This window comes from Mycteria americana, chromosome 7 (assembly GCF_035582795.1).
Source record: "Mycteria americana isolate JAX WOST 10 ecotype Jacksonville Zoo and Gardens chromosome 7, USCA_MyAme_1.0, whole genome shotgun sequence".
Classification (NCBI taxonomy): domain Eukaryota; kingdom Metazoa; phylum Chordata; class Aves; order Ciconiiformes; family Ciconiidae; genus Mycteria; species Mycteria americana.
In genome coordinates this window covers 23,481,012-23,500,011 of record NC_134371.1, presented here as the reverse complement: position 1 = coordinate 23,500,011, position 19,000 = coordinate 23,481,012, and the positions used below count along the sequence as shown (strand labels likewise).

At 36.3% G+C, this 19,000-nt stretch overlaps 1 protein-coding gene across 1 annotated transcript in view; it reads left to right on the top strand.

Moving 5' to 3' along the window:
* CLSTN2 (calsyntenin 2) overlaps positions 1-19,000 on the top strand; it is a 231,590-nt gene that overhangs the window by 160,895 nt on the left and 51,695 nt on the right. The window contains exons 6-8 of the mRNA XM_075509125.1: positions 828-1,013; positions 6,526-6,774; positions 7,366-7,487. Coding sequence (XP_075365240.1) covers positions 828-1,013; positions 6,526-6,774; positions 7,366-7,487 — 557 coding nt within the window. The remainder of the gene's footprint in view (positions 1-827; positions 1,014-6,525; positions 6,775-7,365; positions 7,488-19,000) is intronic.

Below are 19,000 nucleotides of genomic sequence, written 5' to 3'. Positions count from 1 at the left end.
TGAAGGTCCCTTCCAACCCAAACCATTCTATGATTCTGTGAAAATATGAACTGTGAAGACAACTGAAATACATGTTTTTAATTAATGCTGCTTTTTTGGGTTTTCTCTGAAGCAGGTTGCAAATGCCATAGTTAATTGGATTTAGAAATTAAATGCTTCAGTTGAGAAGCGTAGTGGTACTTATGGCATGTCCAGGTGGCTGCCCAAGGCAGGTGATAGTTTAAATGTTGTGGGCTGTGAGACATCTGCATAAGCAAAGCCAGAGATTAGTCAGATCTGGCTGAAAGTGTGAGTAGTCCTTTCAGCTGTAACTTTCTGTCATTAATACTTCACAAAATTAGTAAGACATTTGCAGACAAGAAGTGGCACTACAGATGTGTTATATTAGCTTTTGGTCACAGTCCAGTGAGACTGATGTATATAGCCTGGTCCTTGGAGATATTTGTTGTGTATCACAAAACTATGAAATCTCACCAAATTCAGTGCAGCTGACAGCCTTATCCCTGTAGAGCTAGCTTGTAGTCTGTCACAGGGACATGGACATTGGAGACCTAGACTGACACCAATTGGCACTTCTTAGGATATGTATGTACCCCGTGCTTGTGTGACTCTAGTAGCAGTAGTATTACTTAAATGAGCCTGACACTCTTTTACAAAGAGGGGCAAAACCCCATTTTTTTAGGACAATGACTTGTTGATGCCAAGTTCAAAAACTTTTATTTTTGTCTCAGACAGTGACCTTTGAGAACAATATGTCATTTAAAATTATATAACTCCCTTCCATTTTGTAATGACTCTTGGATCTTTTTGTTGTTGTTTATTTCCAGACTGGAACAAACGGATTGAATACAAGCCTGGTTTCGGCAGCATACCTTTGTTTCCCAGCATTCATCTAGAAACATGTGATGGACCAGTTTCCTCAATACATACCACCATTGAACTACAGACCAATTACATTGGAAAGGGCTGTGATCGTGAAACGTACTCAGAAAAATCTCTGCAGAAATTATGTGGTATGGATGTGGCTTTCAGTTGATATAATAATATTTTTCCAGATAAAGCACCAGTTCCTTGTGACCTGTAAGCATGCAATACGTGGATTTAGCTCAGCTGGTTCATTTTGGATCGTAGCAATGAAAATGAAGGGAGTGGTGATATTTGACTGGTGCTCCATTCTTATTTTCTATTTGTTTTCACTCTTTTTCATACCTTCTCCCTGCTTTACTTTATTTTTTTCTCTCGTGCTCCTCTTCCCTTCTGTTTTCTCTCTTTCCTCGTTCCACCTCTTTCTCCCTCTTTCTTCCCTCTGCTGCTAATACTGGTGTGACATGTAATGAGATTTCAGGTATAGATTTGCCATCATAGGAAGAGCATAGGATTTGATGAGAATTGAATCTCCATCTTCTGTTTCAGTCTTCCTGACTCAGCTTTCTGTTCTGCTGCTAAGTACTGTGCCAGAGTAAAAACAAATAAAAAGTAAAGGAACATTTGGGGCAATCATTTGAGGGAAAAAAATTAAGAAACATGAATTTCAGAAAAGAGGTATCCTGGTGGAGAAAGGTTTCATAATTATTTTCTTCCCTTTTCCTGCTTTTTGATAACTTGGTCTAAAAGATACAAATTAATTTTGAAAGGTAGATTAAATACTTGAGGACACTGCTGTATATTCGTGACTTTAAGATTATGTGTATAGCAAAGCAATGGCCACACATTAAGCCATTTATCTTTTGCCTTTTGAGATCTGCTGTCTCTCGTCCTCCTCTAAAATCCTGTCTTCTTAGAGTCCTCATCTGAAGCCCTGATGGTGTGGAACACTGATTCTCATCTTCTCCAAAATGTCTCTTTACGTGGCTCCTGTCCGAGCTACAGTAGCAAATGTACATTTTTGTTTTCCATTTAAATGCATGGATTTTGGTTTGTGGTGCTCTGCTGTATGGCTTACATTTGCTTTGATAACCACACAACAGTGTTGCAGATATGTTAAGATCAATACACTAACCTTTAAGAAATAATTTTGTAAATGAAAATTTTCAGCCAGTGTTACTAAATTATTAAAAATGGAGAGCCAATTCCCAGGGAGAAATAGTTTGCAGTTACGATTACCAATTACCTGTGGAGATTGGGAAAGTGAGGTAAAGATGAGTGGGAGTAGTAGCATTCTCATAAAATCTCAATATTTTCAACCTGAAAATTGCTTAGTTAAGATTACAGAAGCAATCATAAATTTAATCCTATATCTTTATCCAACTGACTGGGATCCTAGAAAAGCAGGAGAAAACCCATCTGCCAAACAGTATCCATCATCATCATGTTAATATTAAAACTGAGAGGTTGAGCAAGGCTATGTGACCTATCAGGGACTTGATTTCATAAAATACTAGCATTTTAATAAAAATAAATATGTTATAGCTAAAGTAAAGTACTTTTGCCTCCTCTAAGAACCTGTATTGGCAGCGAAAAGAACATTGCTTTATGCCTGTTACAGACCTGAACTGCGAATGGCACAATCATTCAGAGTAGATCACTACGTACAAGATCTAAACCACCAAATGATTACATCAACATAAAACACTAATAGCAACTATATCTGACAATATTATCATTTTAAGTGTCGGACCAAAAGTAGGTACCTTCTGCTGGTGTAAAACTCGTTAGTTGAGGAAGGTTGTGTGAAGTTTAAGGAGTTCAGTTTGCAGAGTGTGGCTCGACTACCTTACCTGCTGACACTTAGGCAGTAGAAAAGAAAATTTCACGTCTTTCTCTTTTTCTCCTGAATAACTAGATATTTCCCAATACTAGTCCAATCTGAATTCATCGTCTGCACTATGTGTAGGCCTAAGCTGATGAAAAGCAGAATGATCAAAAACATTTCAGTAGGTCTGTCAATGCCATTGTAGTAGCTGCGGGCAGCCTTTGAACAGGTGGACAGATGTACTGTCTAACATTACTGCTGAACTTCCAGTTTTCGCTCAGCACATCCATGAAGGAACAGAATGTAAAGCACTTGAGAAAATAGATAGAACGTAAAAAGTATATGTAAATGGGGGGAAAAAATCTCACTGCTGAAAGAATATTTTTTTATGTCTAAGGTTTCCATATCTTCATAGAGAAGAACAGGTAGGGTAGAAACTTGTAATAGGACTTCAGTAAAAAGGTTGTAAATGAAAATGAACTTTACATCAGAATTGTATTTGGACTAGCTTACACTTTGGTATTTAGTATTTATTACCATCCTTAGTGTAGAGACAACTCTTATGAAAGCAGGTTAAATTATTTCTGGAATCAGTTTTCTCCCAGAAATGACCTTATTGTATCTAATGGTTGGATGAATAAATTCTTTGAAAAGGAAGAAAACTCCAATTTTTTTTCTACCAGTAAAGCACTGTGCGATTGCAGAGAGTGCAGAAATGAGCAATCACAGACAAATATTCATCTGTGCCATATAAAATGCAAGATTCTCTCTCTATAATTAAGGACCCGGTTTATAAATCCTGTGCTCATTTCTTCATTTATCTGTTGGAAATCTAGAGAATTCAGATGCTATGGACAGTGCATTAAAATTCATTTTTTATATGACTGGTGGTTTAAGTCTGCCTTTCAATAACCCACTGATTTGTACTCACTTTGATGGTCAAGGTGGGCAGTTTAAATTATTAAATTATGCTTGAGTAATTTTAAAGTCAAGGAGTTATTAGTGTTGTGCCTCAAAGCATTTTAGTAAGCATTTTTTCACTTTGTCATCTGACAATAATAAAAAATAAAGAATGTATAAAAGACAAAACTTGGACTGCACAAACATATCCAGAATAAATCTCACTAGAAAAAATAATCAGTTTAGGAGTCTAGAATATGGTGGAAAGATGACTATGGTGCTGTCTTTTTTCCCTCTAAATGTAGATAAAATAGAAAATAATGGGATTGCTAGTTCTCACATATGGCAGATGGGAAACTGAAATATGGAAACACTGAGTATCAGATTCAAGGTCATGCTCCAGCTAAGAGGGTAGATCCTGCCCTCTCTCCTTTATCCTGGGATGTGTTGCTTTGCAGGAGGCTCAAAGAAAGTTGTTGATCTGATTGAAAAGTAATAATTTGGGCTTGGTTTTATTTGGATAGTTAGCTTCCAGCTAAGCCAACAATCTGGTCCAATTCAGCAAGCAGCATCAGTACGTGCTTAACCTGGCACAAAGTTTGCAGTATGAACATGAAGGGTGGGGAGAGGAGGTGGGGCCAACTCTGTTCGTTCCTTGTGAAAACAAGCACTTCGATATGCAAGGGGTACCTCAGGGGTCTCAGTCCAAAACTGCGCTTAATGCAATGGCTCCTGCATTATTCTGGAAGCATTTTAGAAGAAAAGGGCATCAGCCCTTACATTTTGGAAGGGCACTGATCCAGTAGCATGATAAGACTCTTCTGGGAACCCTTCCAGATTGTATCCTGTTCGTATTGCTCCAGGTCTGTGTATGTACATGGCTGAGCAGCTTGGGATGCTGGTTGGATTTAGTAGGATTGAAACAGTATGATTTCTTCCAGCTAAATCTCCCAAGCACATAATCCAATAGTTGTTCTCAGGGCAGGATTAACACACGCTAACAGGATGAGGCTCCAAAGTAACCCATAAATCTCCATAAAAAGATGGGCAGATAAAGTAGAACCTGTTGAGCTTGGTACTGATTACCCAAATGCTCTTACGCAAGCCTGACCTTAAGTTGGGAAAATAAGGTAGTTTACTTAAGCACCTTGCTGAATCAGAGTTTAACAAGCAATATGAGAGACTTCCATTTTGGAGCTTTCCCACAGATTCATTCTAGTGGAAAAAATAGATCTTTCCAAATTTTTATGGCCAGAGTAGATAAGAGTGAGTGAGGGATGAAGCTTCTTATTGAGTCCGTAATTTACCTAATATAAGCATGTGCCCATTTAAAAGCATATTTCCTTTGATATACACCATGGTGCAAGCAATTTCTGTTACTTCTGTAAGTTTAAAAAATTACCATAAAAATTAACACAAAAGGAAATTGATTGAGAAAATTATGGTTTTACTTGTGTCCTGTGCAAGTAATTTTAATTTTTAGTGGCTTGAATAAAAAAAAAAAAAAAAAAAAAAAAAAGGAAAGTTTATCACAAATTGTGCCCTCTGGACAAATTGAGTTTGACATATTCCTGTTGATGACATCTGTGTATTAAGCAATGCGGTGTGGTTTATTATCCAGAATTAGAATTTATAAAATAAATACACTTTGTACTCAAATTCTAAACATGTAGGTGTTAGGTTTGATATTACTATCACTTCAAAATAACCTCATTTTACAGTAATAAATTTTGGAGAATTGTTGAAAAAATTCAGTTACTGAATGATATGAACGTTTTCATATCATTACTATAATACTTTTTAAAAAATCCGTAGGATACAATTCCACACATTCTTGCCTTAAAATTCTACACTCCTGCAGAGAGTTGAGATCTTTTTTCTTTCCTTGGATGCTGAAGGAGAGTGGGATATCTTACTAGTTTGGGATTTTTTATTCAGTTGTGGTTTGTTCACCATATTCTTACTTGACAAAGCATCAATAAGAATAGAAAGATTGTTTGTCCTTTTTACTCTGGCAAGAATGCTTTCTGCTAAATGCTATCTTTCACCAGCTAAGTAAAGGCTCTGAGTAGCTCATTACATGTTTTTAAAAGTGTCTGACAATTCTTAAGCTGTAAGAGAACACAGAGCTGTAAAAAGTGTGCTATTTTATCACTGTAACACTTGGCACGACAGTGTTTTCCATTTCTGGGTTTTTTTGCCAATTAATTCTAACAAACAAATACTATGTAGCTGGGGACCACTTTGCTAATGATTTACTTTTGGGTTGGGGGGAGGCTAATCTGAATTGTGAGTACCACTTAAAAGTCTTAGATCTATCATTAGACAAGAACACATGGAGTTACCACCATCGCGTATCTGCCAGAAGCTGGCATTAAAGTGATATTACCTGTTTTAGGGTCAATACTCTGTATGTATTGACATTCATACCAACATTATTGTGAATATCCATGGCTATGTACCAGACATTAGGAGACTTGTCCTACATTCATCCCTATTGTACTGTATTTTGCAGCACATCATCCCCACACACCATATATTTCCATGCTGTCAGGGAGGGAAGATGTAAAGCTTCCCAGCTGGATGTAGAGAATTTGGTTTTAGTCTTAGCAGGTTTAGTCTTAGCAGTTCTTGAAATAGCTGAAGAAATGTCATTAAAGAATTTTAGAAAATAATGAGAAGTTTCAAGAAAGATAACTTTAAAATATTTCCTGTAGTTTTCTGTGCAATACATTTAATCCAGAGAACTCTTACTGGCTTACTATGGTTGGTATTATATAATGCGTATGTGATTTAACAGTGAAGCTAGTAGGACCATTTGGGTAATAAAAATAATCTAAAGAGTGTGAATCAGACCCCTGGCCTATATTAAATTAATCTTCACAGCTTTTTCATTAGTCTCTCATTATCTTATTCATTATATATCTTTTCAGGAGCTTCCTCAGGTGCCATTGACCTCTTACCATCTCCCAGTGCAACAACTAACTGGACAGCTGGGCTTCTCATGGATAACAATGACATGATTTTTAAATTTGATGGAAAGCAAGGAGCCAAAATCCCAGATGGAATAGTCCCGAAGAATTTAACTGATCAATTCACTATCACTCTGTGGATGAAACATGGACCTAGTCCAGGATTAAGAGCTGAGAAAGAGACTATTCTCTGCAACTCTGACAAGACAGGTGAGTCTGTGTATTGAAAAAATGTTTCGCAAAGGGCATAACAAAGTTAGTAGAGTGTTAGCATCTCTCCTCAGTTAATTTGGTCTGAAAAAAAAGTTACTAAGCTGTGATGGTGTCACTCTAAGCATTGCTGACTTGACAGCTTATTGAGGGGACTGATGTCTACCTAAGTTTCAAGCACTGGTTCTCTTCTTGGATAATCTCTGTGAACACATCTGTAGGAATTTATAGGAATTGGTTGATAAAATAATTAAATAAGGTTTAATTTTTTTATTATTTAGATTGGGAAAAACAGTTCTAATTCTTCATTGAAACTAGTTAGATTAAATAGTGATTTGGATTTTATTTATTAGTTTGGACATAACGCTTCCATAAACAAAACTAATACGGCATAATTTGGGAAGCTGCTTACCATATGTGGCTTCCCTGAGAACCACAATGATCCATGGTATTAAGAAAAAGCCATTATTTGGGGTTTTTTTATTTGGTTGGTTTTTGTCTTTTAAGTGTATATTGCTTTCAAACACATTCACCTAAACAAAAGTGTTGGTGATAGTTCAGATCACTGATCTTATTGGTCCCTCCTTTCAGAGATGAACCGACATCACTATGCCCTGTACGTGCACAACTGCCGATTAGTATTTCTGTTACGCAAAGACTTTGACCAGGCTGACACCTTTCGTCCTGCAGAGTTCCACTGGAAACTGGATCAGGTACCTGTGGTTTTCTCTTATCTGTGACCCATCCTTCTCTTCATCCCCTTTAGAAATCACAGAGAACAACCCAAGTCCTAGCATAACTGCTTTTGGAAATTGGAAGTCTATTGCAATTATTTTGTAACTTGTAACTGCTATGACTCCAATTGGGATCCACATAAAAAGGGATAGATGAGTTAACTTGGTTGAGTCATTTAACACAGTAGGTTTTTTAATTGAGTCATCTTAAACAGTAAGTAGAGGTTTATATCCTTTGGCAATGGATAGAGATATGACACTGCATATAGTTCCCTAAAAGTCTTCCATTTATCATTTAAAAAAATCTGCTTGGAAGTAGATTGGAAGTGGATGGAAGCACAATGGAAGTGATGGAAACCTTTTCAATAAAGAGTATGCTGACGCACAGAAAGGCATTTGTAATATATTATAAATCTAATCTGTAGACTTTTACTTTCATCTGCTGTGCTGTATGTAATTTCTCCTTATTATGAAGAGTATATCGCAAGGAAATTATTATTAAAGAGATAAGAGTTGCCTTTCATAGATTTATTAATTCTAAGCAGGATAAGGATCATTTGGATGAAAGAAGACAGACTTCAGCAAAGTAGTATTTTCTCAAAGCAAGTTTCTTCATGTCTTTGAGTCCAAACTATGATATTGAAGATGTAGATACAGGAATGGTTACTTTCCTAATTCACCTTCAAAATGCATATAAAAAGATGATCTTTGTCATGATTATCAGATGAATGTAGTAAGAAACCATGTGATGATCATAGCACTTGTTTTTCATTTCCATTAACCAGTTTGGAATCAGTTTCTGCTGTGCTTGATATGAAATCTTACAGTGTCCAGAAAGGGGTAAATTTACATTGAATCATATTGAAGATAACAAGTCATGAGTAACTGATGTCACCTCAGATAATGCTGTTCTGAGTGCTGAAGATGGATTTGTATTTCTGAACTGTATACTAAGCATCTAAATTAACGATAATACAAAATTTATGTAAAGTATTTTGACTCTGAAATTTGAATGCAATCAACTTCTCTTCTGTATGCTTACAATGAGTTCCTGTCACCAGATATTTGAGATTCTACTTAAATGTCAGCTGAGCATGTGAGAAGTTGTCTGCTGGTGCAACTCTCCTAGGTTTATTAATTTCAGACAAAATCTGTAGATACACCCAAAGTATTCTTTATCCCTTGTTAGAGAAAAAATAGCACTGGTACTTAACTAGTTAGATACACACACTTAGCATGTTGTTTTGAAACAATGCACCCTCAAAGTCATACAGATTTCCCAAATCAACAGACCATCCAGAATTAGATTTCTGAGATGAGCAGCAATTTCTGCAAGGAAATAATACTGTCAAAATAGAAATATAAAGAGTATATGTTGCTCATCAATTACATGGATGCTAATCAAATTCCAGTGCAAGGCTAATCACACACACAAATTTGCTTCATATGAAAAAACAATAGTTCAGGATACACTGTCTTTTTTGCGATATAAGACAGAAAAAAATAATTGGAAAGATGCTAGCATTCCTGTACTTTCCAGTTTATGCCATTTTTCCTGTCTATTTTTTTTAAAGCATGGAAATTATGTGGAGAAAGTAGAGTAAGAATAAAGTAATTGTAGATGGCAATAGAGATGAAAAAGTTCTTTCACACAGTCAAATACCTCCCCTGTCAATGGAAAATTATCTTTGACAGTACATTTTTCCAGTACTTTGTCACGGCTAAGTTACAAGACTTAGACACAAATTTTATTTATTGAGAGAACATTGGTCCTTTAAGTAGAATCCCAAATATCTGGTGACAGGAACTCATTGTTTGTGATGTAAATCCTAGGGGAACCCAAAGATTTCAACTAGGGATGACTGAGTAAGTCCTTGGAGATAATTTTGAGAGTCAATCAATTGTACTCGGAGTTAAGTTTCTGAAGAGAAGTTATTTTGTTGAAGCCATCTCAGCAAGAGCATATACTAAAGGCAGTCCAAAGTAGTGCTTGACACATTAATTCTTTTAATTTCTACTGTTTGGTTCTAAACTCTATGTTTCATTGTCTGCCAATAATAATTTGTGTAATCTAAGATATGCTCCCAAATTGTAGCACTACAGAAAAGTTGAGCTGCAGTTGGGCACTGAAGGGAGCACCTTCCTAACTATTATTGAAAACTCCAACATGATGGAAACGAGAGATAGAAAAGATTTTTTAGGTCACATCATTCATTTCCTTTCATTCAGTTACTGTCAACTGATTTCCATGGTATATTTTCAACTGCTCTTTCTAGCTGAAAAAGAATGTAAGATTAAAGTATAAATAAAGTTTGTTATGGGTTGTGAGACCAGACTTCCATGATGATTAATTTATATTGTCATGGTGATAACGTTGTAAGTTTTGTCATGAAGAGATAAAGATTGCTTCTTTACCTCTTCTTCAATGCTCCATCTGGCCTATATGGTAGAGTAAATTAAAAGAAACTGAAAATAAAACGTATGTGAATAATGGGCTGGTAAGGAGCTTGCATGGTTTTGAAGACAAGGTCAGAAATTTTCAGTTCAAAGTAGTAAAATTACCAGCTTCTAAGTATCTACCTAGAATGGTCTACCTTAGAAAGCACAGGATATTTTAAAACCACATCACAAAGCAAGTTAGCATCCCACTACAAACTCCTCTGGATCTCAATATGAAACGAAGAATCATCCTACCAGGTGACTATTTGCATATTTAGATACTGAAATACCTCTGGAAATCTCACCTTCAGAACTGTTGATTCTGTAGTGGCATATCCTCAGATTATTTGTTTTTTTAAAAAAAGCATGGGAATTAAGCTGTATCTAACTGTTGTACAGTTTCTCACCATCTGCGTTGCGCTGTAATATGGGAAGCTGTAGACGGCATTGCATATATGACTCTGGAAGACAGTTCAAGGGTTGGTACTGAGCACAGTATTAGTAGAGTAAAATGTGGCAGAGTACTTTATTGCTGAGCTCTCTTTATGATTGCAACAACAATCCGCAGCTTGTTTTTGCTGAGAGGAATCCGGTGACCTTGGAATAGGGTGAAGCAAAAACTAGTGAAATCATTTATCATTCTTACTGCAGAGTAGTAAGATTTATTATACCAGCTGCTTTGGCCTATACCTAGTCCACAAGACTGCTCATTCTTTCAAGGCACTGGCCAAGAATGTGAGCTTATTGTCATTCCAACTTTAATTTAATTCTCTAGATCTCGTTTCTGTGGTGGGTGTGTGTGTGTGGCACACATCTTAGTTGCAGCCTCCATTCTTGGCTGAATAGAAGGAGTCACGTAACATTTTATATAGCTACACCTGAGTAGTGCATCTGAAGCCTTGCGATACAATGCAGCCATCATAACTGTCATGCATAGCAAGCGTCTGAAACCTCCACATAGTAGTGGCTGCCAAGTTAGTTCTGGGAAGATTGCGTCTTTAAGTTAGTTCATAGACCCAAGGATTCATTTTCAGTATGGCTTTCAGTGTATTTAGCCCTATTTGTCACATTAAAATTAATGGACTTTGCTAGGCTAATTTTTTGCTTATTGTGCTGAGGATACATGACCTGAGAGTGCCATAACCCTGGGCATATGTGCCTTTAGTATTGAACTGCTAACACATGAGATGAGAATGTCTGCCAGAAGTGCCAATAATCAGAGGTAACAGAGTTTAAACTGAAGGTATCCTTGTTACTTATAAGAAACACAGGAAAAAAAGAAATTGATATAGTTTGGTTTTTTCCCCCACTTTCATCCTTTTGAAAATTAACCATCTTAATTAACCATCTCAATTAATCATCTGCAAGAGAATCCATTAGTAGTAATCTGGAAGAAAAGGTATGGAAAGAACCATGTTAAAGAAAATCAGTGTCAAGTCTCTAATGCATGCTGGGTAATAAAACTGCATGGTTTTCCCAAACAACTGCAGTAGCTGCCTGATTAGAGGTGGTTCTTTCCTTTTACTTATTGCCATTGCCTTGGAAGTGCAGCTGATTCCTTTGTTTCAGAATCATGACCTTTTTTCTGAGTTTCCCATGCAAAGATTTAAATTGAGTATCATGATGTGTTTGTCAACTTTTTTATCCTTTATTTTCTCATACTTAACTATAAGACACTCTTTAAACCTGAGCACCCATTACAAAAAGTTTTGTCACCAAAGTCAGTAAAAGGCACCTAAATCATCACCTAATTGTCTCAAATGGGTAGGAACATAGATGTGGTTTTAAGTGAATGATTTAGGCAGCCAATTATAAATTTGGGCCACCTAAAAATAACCTATGAAACATAAAAGCTGATTCTTTGATTTCTTAGAAAGCTGTGACGATTTCTGTTAGCGTTCCCTTCTATTGGGAATATGCCTATATGCTCATATGCCTATATGCTCATCTTATGGATGTGTGACTGCTTTTAAGAAAACGATCAGATTGTACAGCCTCCTCTTGCACACAGGGAATAACTGCATATGGGATATGTGTGGTAGGGGCCTGAGCTTTCTGAGCTCCATACAGCACAAAAGTACCCTTGGAGACTTGGGAGTTGGTGAACTTAACTTACATCTATGATCACATTTCCCTTCAGCCACTGGTGCTCTGTCCAGCCTTGTCAAATTCCTTGATGCAAGTATACCAGGACTGCAAAAGAGATGAGTTTATAATGAGATTATGTATATTAGAAATGGAGTTCTGTTGAAATCAGTAGGAAAATGTTCATTGATTTTAACAAGGGCAGAATTTCACCCTAGAGATGTTAAAAAAAAAAAAAAAATCAAGTCTTCTCACTTCTTTTTCTTTCAATGCAAAGATATTTCCAAAAGCACTTTAGGGATCTCTGTTAGCAACTCTGTTGTAAAGGTTCAAACTAGTGCCCCTTCGACTCATTGTCATCCGCAGGAAAAACCTCTTTTGATCCTCAAATTTCTGCTATAAGAAGTGACAATTCTTGTGTGTTTCCCATTTCTTGTTAATATAGTGAGAACTCTCTCCCTCAATTTCTGTCCATTTTAACTGTTGTTTTCTATAGCCCACACAGAACCAAATCAAAATAATAGTTTGAATAATGAACCAAGGCATTCATTCAAGCCTTTGGTGACAGTGGAAAACATAACATTAAATAGGACAATGCACAGTGAATTTCACACTCTGTTCATCATGGATATTACATTTCTCATACTAATATTGAGGACAGTTAGGCCAAGAGGTATTTTTCCTTCCCCTAAATCAACAGAATAGGAACACTTTTTTGAGTGGGAGAGGTATCTTAGCCAGGGATGAACTTTTTTTTCATGTACTTGTTTTTATTCACAATGGGAAATTATTTTGTTTTATACCCATGTTACCATCCTGAAAATAGTCTTCCAGCCAACAGGCAAAATTGGTATTGATCCCCTTAAAAAACAGGGAATGGACTGCATGATCTGGAGTCATTCTAAGTCAGCAAAAAATAGATAAACATGCAGAAAGTTATTGTTTCTTTTCTAAGATGAGATAAATCGCTTTGAATAATCCAAAATAAGCCTGCAGTGCTTTTCATTGTGGAAAAGCCCCAAACAATTACTTTCATAATAGGAACTAGAGAAGGAGGTTTAGACAAATCTGAATATGATGCATTCTACCTCTGTGTTCACATAAATGATGAAGGATCAAGGCAAGGCCTCCATTTGCATTTAACCACTTCACTGACCACACAGAGTAGGGTCTTCTACCTGTAGAAAGCAGTCTTTTCCAGTCAAGCCTTCATTCCATTTACTTTTTAAAATAAGCTACTGTGCAAGGACATGATAGAGCAGGAACTGACTTTTGAAGAATGGTATGTTAAGTGATAAGAGGATAAAATGAAAGGGATGTGGTATCTGGACCTTTTCTAAGTCAAATTAGCTATTTCCATTAAATCACAGCATTTATGAGTGGAAGTTGTTCTTACATGCTGGATTTTTAGAAATTGGTTAGTTGTGTGCATCTAGTTTTGAGAAGACAATAATTCACATCATGAAAGCCCTTGTGGCCTCCTTGAGAGGCTCAGAGAGAAAGAAAATGAGTGAATATTTATGGAAAGTACATAGTATTCTCAGTCCTAGAGGGTTAAGGGTACACAGAGGAGATAGGATGGCACAAGCTTTCATCATTTCTATGCACTGAATTTCACTTCTAGATAAAAGACCTCGGGCTTGTCAGTCCCATACTTTCCAACATGATGCCCTATTGAAAGTTAACTTTTTTTATGATGGAGTTTAGTTGTTCATTTTTACTTGAAGCTCAAAAGATTTTCTTATGCTTTTAATCAGTTATTTTACAAATTGGTATGCAGACCTGCACTGCTCTATGCATACATCTTTAATAAAACTACAGAAAGAAGTAAGTTAGGTCTTTTCCTACAGAGCCAGTAAGAGATAAATGATAAATGAATCATGCTAGTCCTGCAAAGAAGATTAAATAATTCCAGGATTTAAAAAGTCTTTGGAGCATCCACGGCACCCCAAGTGTCTTACATTATAGCCCTGTCTGTTCTGACACAGTTTATTTACTGGTTTCCATCTTTAAATGCTATTTTGATAGATTTTTATTCAGCATCTTGCTTCAAAACAGCTTTTGCTAGCACAAGGATGAGTCAGCAGTGCTGATAAATGCTGAAAATATTCTTTGAGACTCCAATTGAAAGAAGCTTGTTTAATATATATTTTTAATGCAACTGCAATAACACTGCTAATAACAAAATCTTGACAAACAAATCACAGTGGCTGGCAAGAACTTGCTTTATGACATACAAAAATCCTTTGGGCCAGCTCTGAAGTATTCCCTATAAATTGGCCTGGTTTTGTGCATTTCTGATTTCTGCAGTCCAGCCCAGTGTGAAATGCAGTGACTTCTCTGTTCTTCTGTAAAACTTCTATGACCCTTCAGGAGCAACCAAGCTGCCTGCAGAAAATATTTTATAATTTATCTATTTGCATTTACTTGAAATTATTTGGACATGTTTCTGTATATTTGTATTCTACATTTTACAATTTTCTCATTTTTCTGACTGTGACAGTTTATTATAATGGTATAGGATTTTCAAACCTGTTCGTGCTGGCCTACTATTCCCAAAGATTTAAGGTGAGCTAGGTCGACTTTTCTGAAAATGATACCTATTACGTGTTGTCTTTCAGCTCTTACATGAGAAACTGTTATTCACATACATAGTTATGCTCATTACCTAGGGAAGTTAGAAGTTAGAACTGTTGCAACCAGCAAGCCCTTTAGAGCCTGTGACACCCATTTTTTTGATCAAATCAAAGAAGAGGAAAAAAAAAAAAACAAAACAGAAAAGAAATTCTGTATGGAATGAAAAAGAATTTAAAACTGGCTATAGCATCATGAAATAATGAGAAGTATTACGCTCTTAAAGCTCACTGGGGGGGGGCCCCCAAGTCAATTTAATTTCTTACATAGAAAATATCTGCGTATGGATTTATTAATATGCCTAAATAAGCTGGATTAAAGTGTCTGTTAATTTGCCTTGTTTCTACAGTATTCTGGGGACTCTAGAAATATAAAGCCTAGAACAGAAATTCCCAATCAGGCTGTGCATGTGAAGGTGAATAGTCACCTTTGTTTTCTTATTTATTGTCTATTTTTAATATTTATATTTTACACTGTCCCTGATTTATCAGTTATGCCACCAGAGTTTGTACAAAACACACACCAACTGTTTTGAAAATGTTGCTGAAGAACAAGATCTGTTACTTGGGCAATTTCCTAGGGCTTCTATGCTGTTTGCCTTTCAAGCAAAGCAGGTTGGCTTTGGAGCATTCAGGCGGTGTTTGAAGCATTTCACAAAGGTAGGACTGACATCTTTATCCTTCCAAACGCAGGTTAGGAGATAAATAGCGTGTGTTATCAATAAATATAAATTCATTTATCTATGTGCATGAGCTGTTTATTCCAGCCTTGGAGCCATGGTTTCTGGATGTCCGCAGTTCAGGAAGAAAGTATGGTGTTGTTTTTCCACTGATTTACTTTCCACGTCTGGATAGTCTCTTGGCAATAGCAAAGCCTAGAAATGCATATGTTTAAGCACATGATAGACAATTACGTAAAAATGCATAACTGAGCAGCTTTCTAGTTATACAGTTAAAAAATAAGCATAGAGTGCTGCCTAACTGTAGTCATCAAGTGTTACTGAACTGACATGCTTGCTTGATGCAATTTAGCAACAAGAAATGTGGATTATAATGGAATTATTTCATCATGAATGAACTATGGATCTAATTTACTAAGACACATTGAAGTTACAGCATGACAGCACAAAGACATGCTGCAACTACAGCACATAATCAGGGCTTTCAGGTGATTTATCTGTCAGTATGATTAAGCAATTTCATTATTTAAAGCTGTAATTAAGCCATCCATATTTTCGAAACCTATTGTGAAAATAAGTATTACACATTACGAGTTTCAAGGCTACAAAAGCAGCTCACAGCTTGCGTGCAAATTAGTTTGCAAACTCTTATGCTTCACTGCAGTGTTGTCACAATGCAGCAGTGAACATACAATATATAGAAAGGTTCTTATTTGAAAGCTGAATACCTTATTTACTAATGCAGTTATTTTCTTGCACCCAATAAGATAAGAAAAAAAATCCTCATTCCAGAATTTTTTTCATTGTGCTGTGGGAATGCTAGATATGACACATAAGAGTTTCATGAAGCTTATCATTGATTACTGAAGTCTATTAGGCACAGGGCATGCGGCTGGGAATACTGCCAGGCTGGTGACTATGGGTGAAAGACACCTCAGGGTGTGCATTTCTCTGAGGTTAATGGAGTCTCCTCTTAGGGAACAGAGGTTGGTAGACAGTAGGAAATCGCATGGTCTTACAGGGAAAACTTTTCTGGCCAATATCCAAGGCAGAGTTCATGGCAAGAGGGAGTAATTTGCACAGCTCAAGAACAGGTGCTGGTTTGAGAAGAGCATAATATTACTAAACTGAAATTCTGGCAAATGAAATAAAATGGTAGGTGACATTATGGTCAGATTCCAGTGAACTCAGTCTACCACGCTTAGCAAACTGAATGGAAATCTTTCTATTGTATTGTTGTCCATAAATCCAACTTGTTATTAGACTAGGAAACTGAAGCTTACAGAAATCGAATTCTTTGCTACTGAAATGTGCATTAAAATGGAACTAGAATGTGATCTACTAGTCTTCCCTTTTTATATTTTACCCATTAAATTTTATTTTCTTATATTTATTACTCAGATTGTAGTGGATGTACTTGGTGCAACCTTGGCAGAGAGAGATGGACTTTATATGTCCTCTTAAAATTCCTTCCAGCCTTGTTATGTGTGACTCTCTAATTAATGCCTAATATTTTTAAATATATTATTATGGTCGCTAATGGTTTAAGGAAACTTGTATCAGTTACCTGTCATGTGAAAGTGACCATATTAACAACTCCACACCTAAGACTGCAGGAGACGTTTAGCTTTAGTATGGATTTGTCAGTTCTTACTATACCACCTCCCTAGATCATCAAAACCAATTTTCTTATTTACAGAACTCTGGGGATGTATTAGGAATGACTGTGGTGGGTAAACCAAATGTTTATGATTTACATGATTTTGAAGAAAGATCAATTTCACTTTTCACAAAGAGCGCAACTTTTTTAAGATATTGACTGTCTTAAGACATAGATTTAAAAACCACTTTTTGTATTCACCAGATTTTCAGGAGAATTGATATCTATTGGCCATATAGAACGATTATGATATTAGTGGGCTTATTTGCCGTGGAAAGTCAAAAATTCCTGAGGACTGCATTAAGCATCTGCAAAGCTTATAAGCCAGTGCCTCCGCTGGTGTGAATCTGCCCTGTTCTTCTCAATGCAACTGCTACTGCACTGGCTGAGAATCTAAACCTTTGCTTTGTTACCAAACAAATATACACTCTGTAAGAGTAAAGGAAATGTCAGCAGCTTTTAAATAAGGTCAGGATAACTGTGCAGTTTTTTAATTCAATGCCACCAATTAGAAATGAAGTCTTCAAAATGTGCTAGGATCCGTGAGCTTTGCCAGAGCTAGGATTACTTCAAAACTTAACATTAACCAGCATCTCAGCCCTGATTATGTTACAAATAATTGTGAATCCATTTGTAGTTTAGTAGTATTATTAGTGCTGGCAGGAAAATGGAAATCCTTATGAATAATTTCATGTCTTAAAAGCATTTTTCACTTTAGAGTTGCATATTCTTTGTAAGCAGGAAATGAACCCTACAGAAGCTTCCTAGGCAGGCAAAAGCAGGATCCTCACTTGAATTTTCCATTAGTTTTTTTCCCTTTTTTTTCCAATGAAACTGTACATTCCTAAGCACAACTTTAATGTTAAAAATTGCAACTTTATTGAATCATAATTTCAGGAAAATTACTGACATGCTTTATTATTATTATTGATAGCTGTAATATTTTTATTAGTATTACTTTTGTTTTAGTATTTTCGTAAGTCATAAAAATCCTACATCAGCAAGTACATTTCCAAAAAGGAACATCACTATGACCTATCTGTTGCACAAAGTTCTATTATCATATTATAGCATACCTTCCAAGTTTTAAAGTATCCTCCCAGCAGCCAGTTAAGTTCCTATTCCTAATTTACTCATGCCTGTTCAAGAATAGATTAAAAGCTGCAGGCTGATAGGGCACAGATCTTCTAAGTCCTGAGCTAGTATTCTTCCAAATGGACAATTAATGGTATTCAAGACACTGAAGAATTTGACTGCATTTTTTCAAGCGGTTAGTCAGAGTTCGGGGTCTGGCTAAGTTATTTTCCAATCTTACAATGATTGTTTTATTACAAATTCAGCCTTTTCCCTTTCAATTTGTTTACTCCAATTAACCTGTGGACTCAAATTTGTTCAGAGCAATTTACTGTTGTGGTTGTAATTGGATCCAGAGCCTGCATGGCATTTTTTATTCCTCGCCTAAGTGGCCTCAAGCTCTCTCTCACTGAGGCATCTCTGCTGACATCATTGGATTTGGATGCACTCCCGAGTAAGGGTTTGCTGTAATGCTTTGTGGCCGGCACAGAGACCCTGATTTCAAATTCAGTCTTCATTTTTCCGTGTTCTGAATATTTAACTCAATGTGGCTGATTTAATGAAGATTCTTGCAGTAACTTATCTCCCAGTGCTCAGCTAAAGTAAATAGAAGAAGAATTGGGATCACAGTTAAGTGTATTACAATTCAAACGGAAGATGATTTTATTAATCTAACTCTAGTGTGTATCCAATAGAAGACCATACTACTGTGTATGCAGAGGTAACAGGAAACGTCCAGTTTCCTTCAGATAACTGCTGAAAGAGACCTTTCTGAATGTCATACTTGGATTCCTTGCAGTACTGTTCTTCCCTTCCTTGCCTGTCACTTTCTAGTTCAAGTGGACTAGTTGTGCTTTGATTTCAGAAATACACAGCCCTGAGCTGGCATACCATTTACCTATGGACTTATCTTTAAGTATC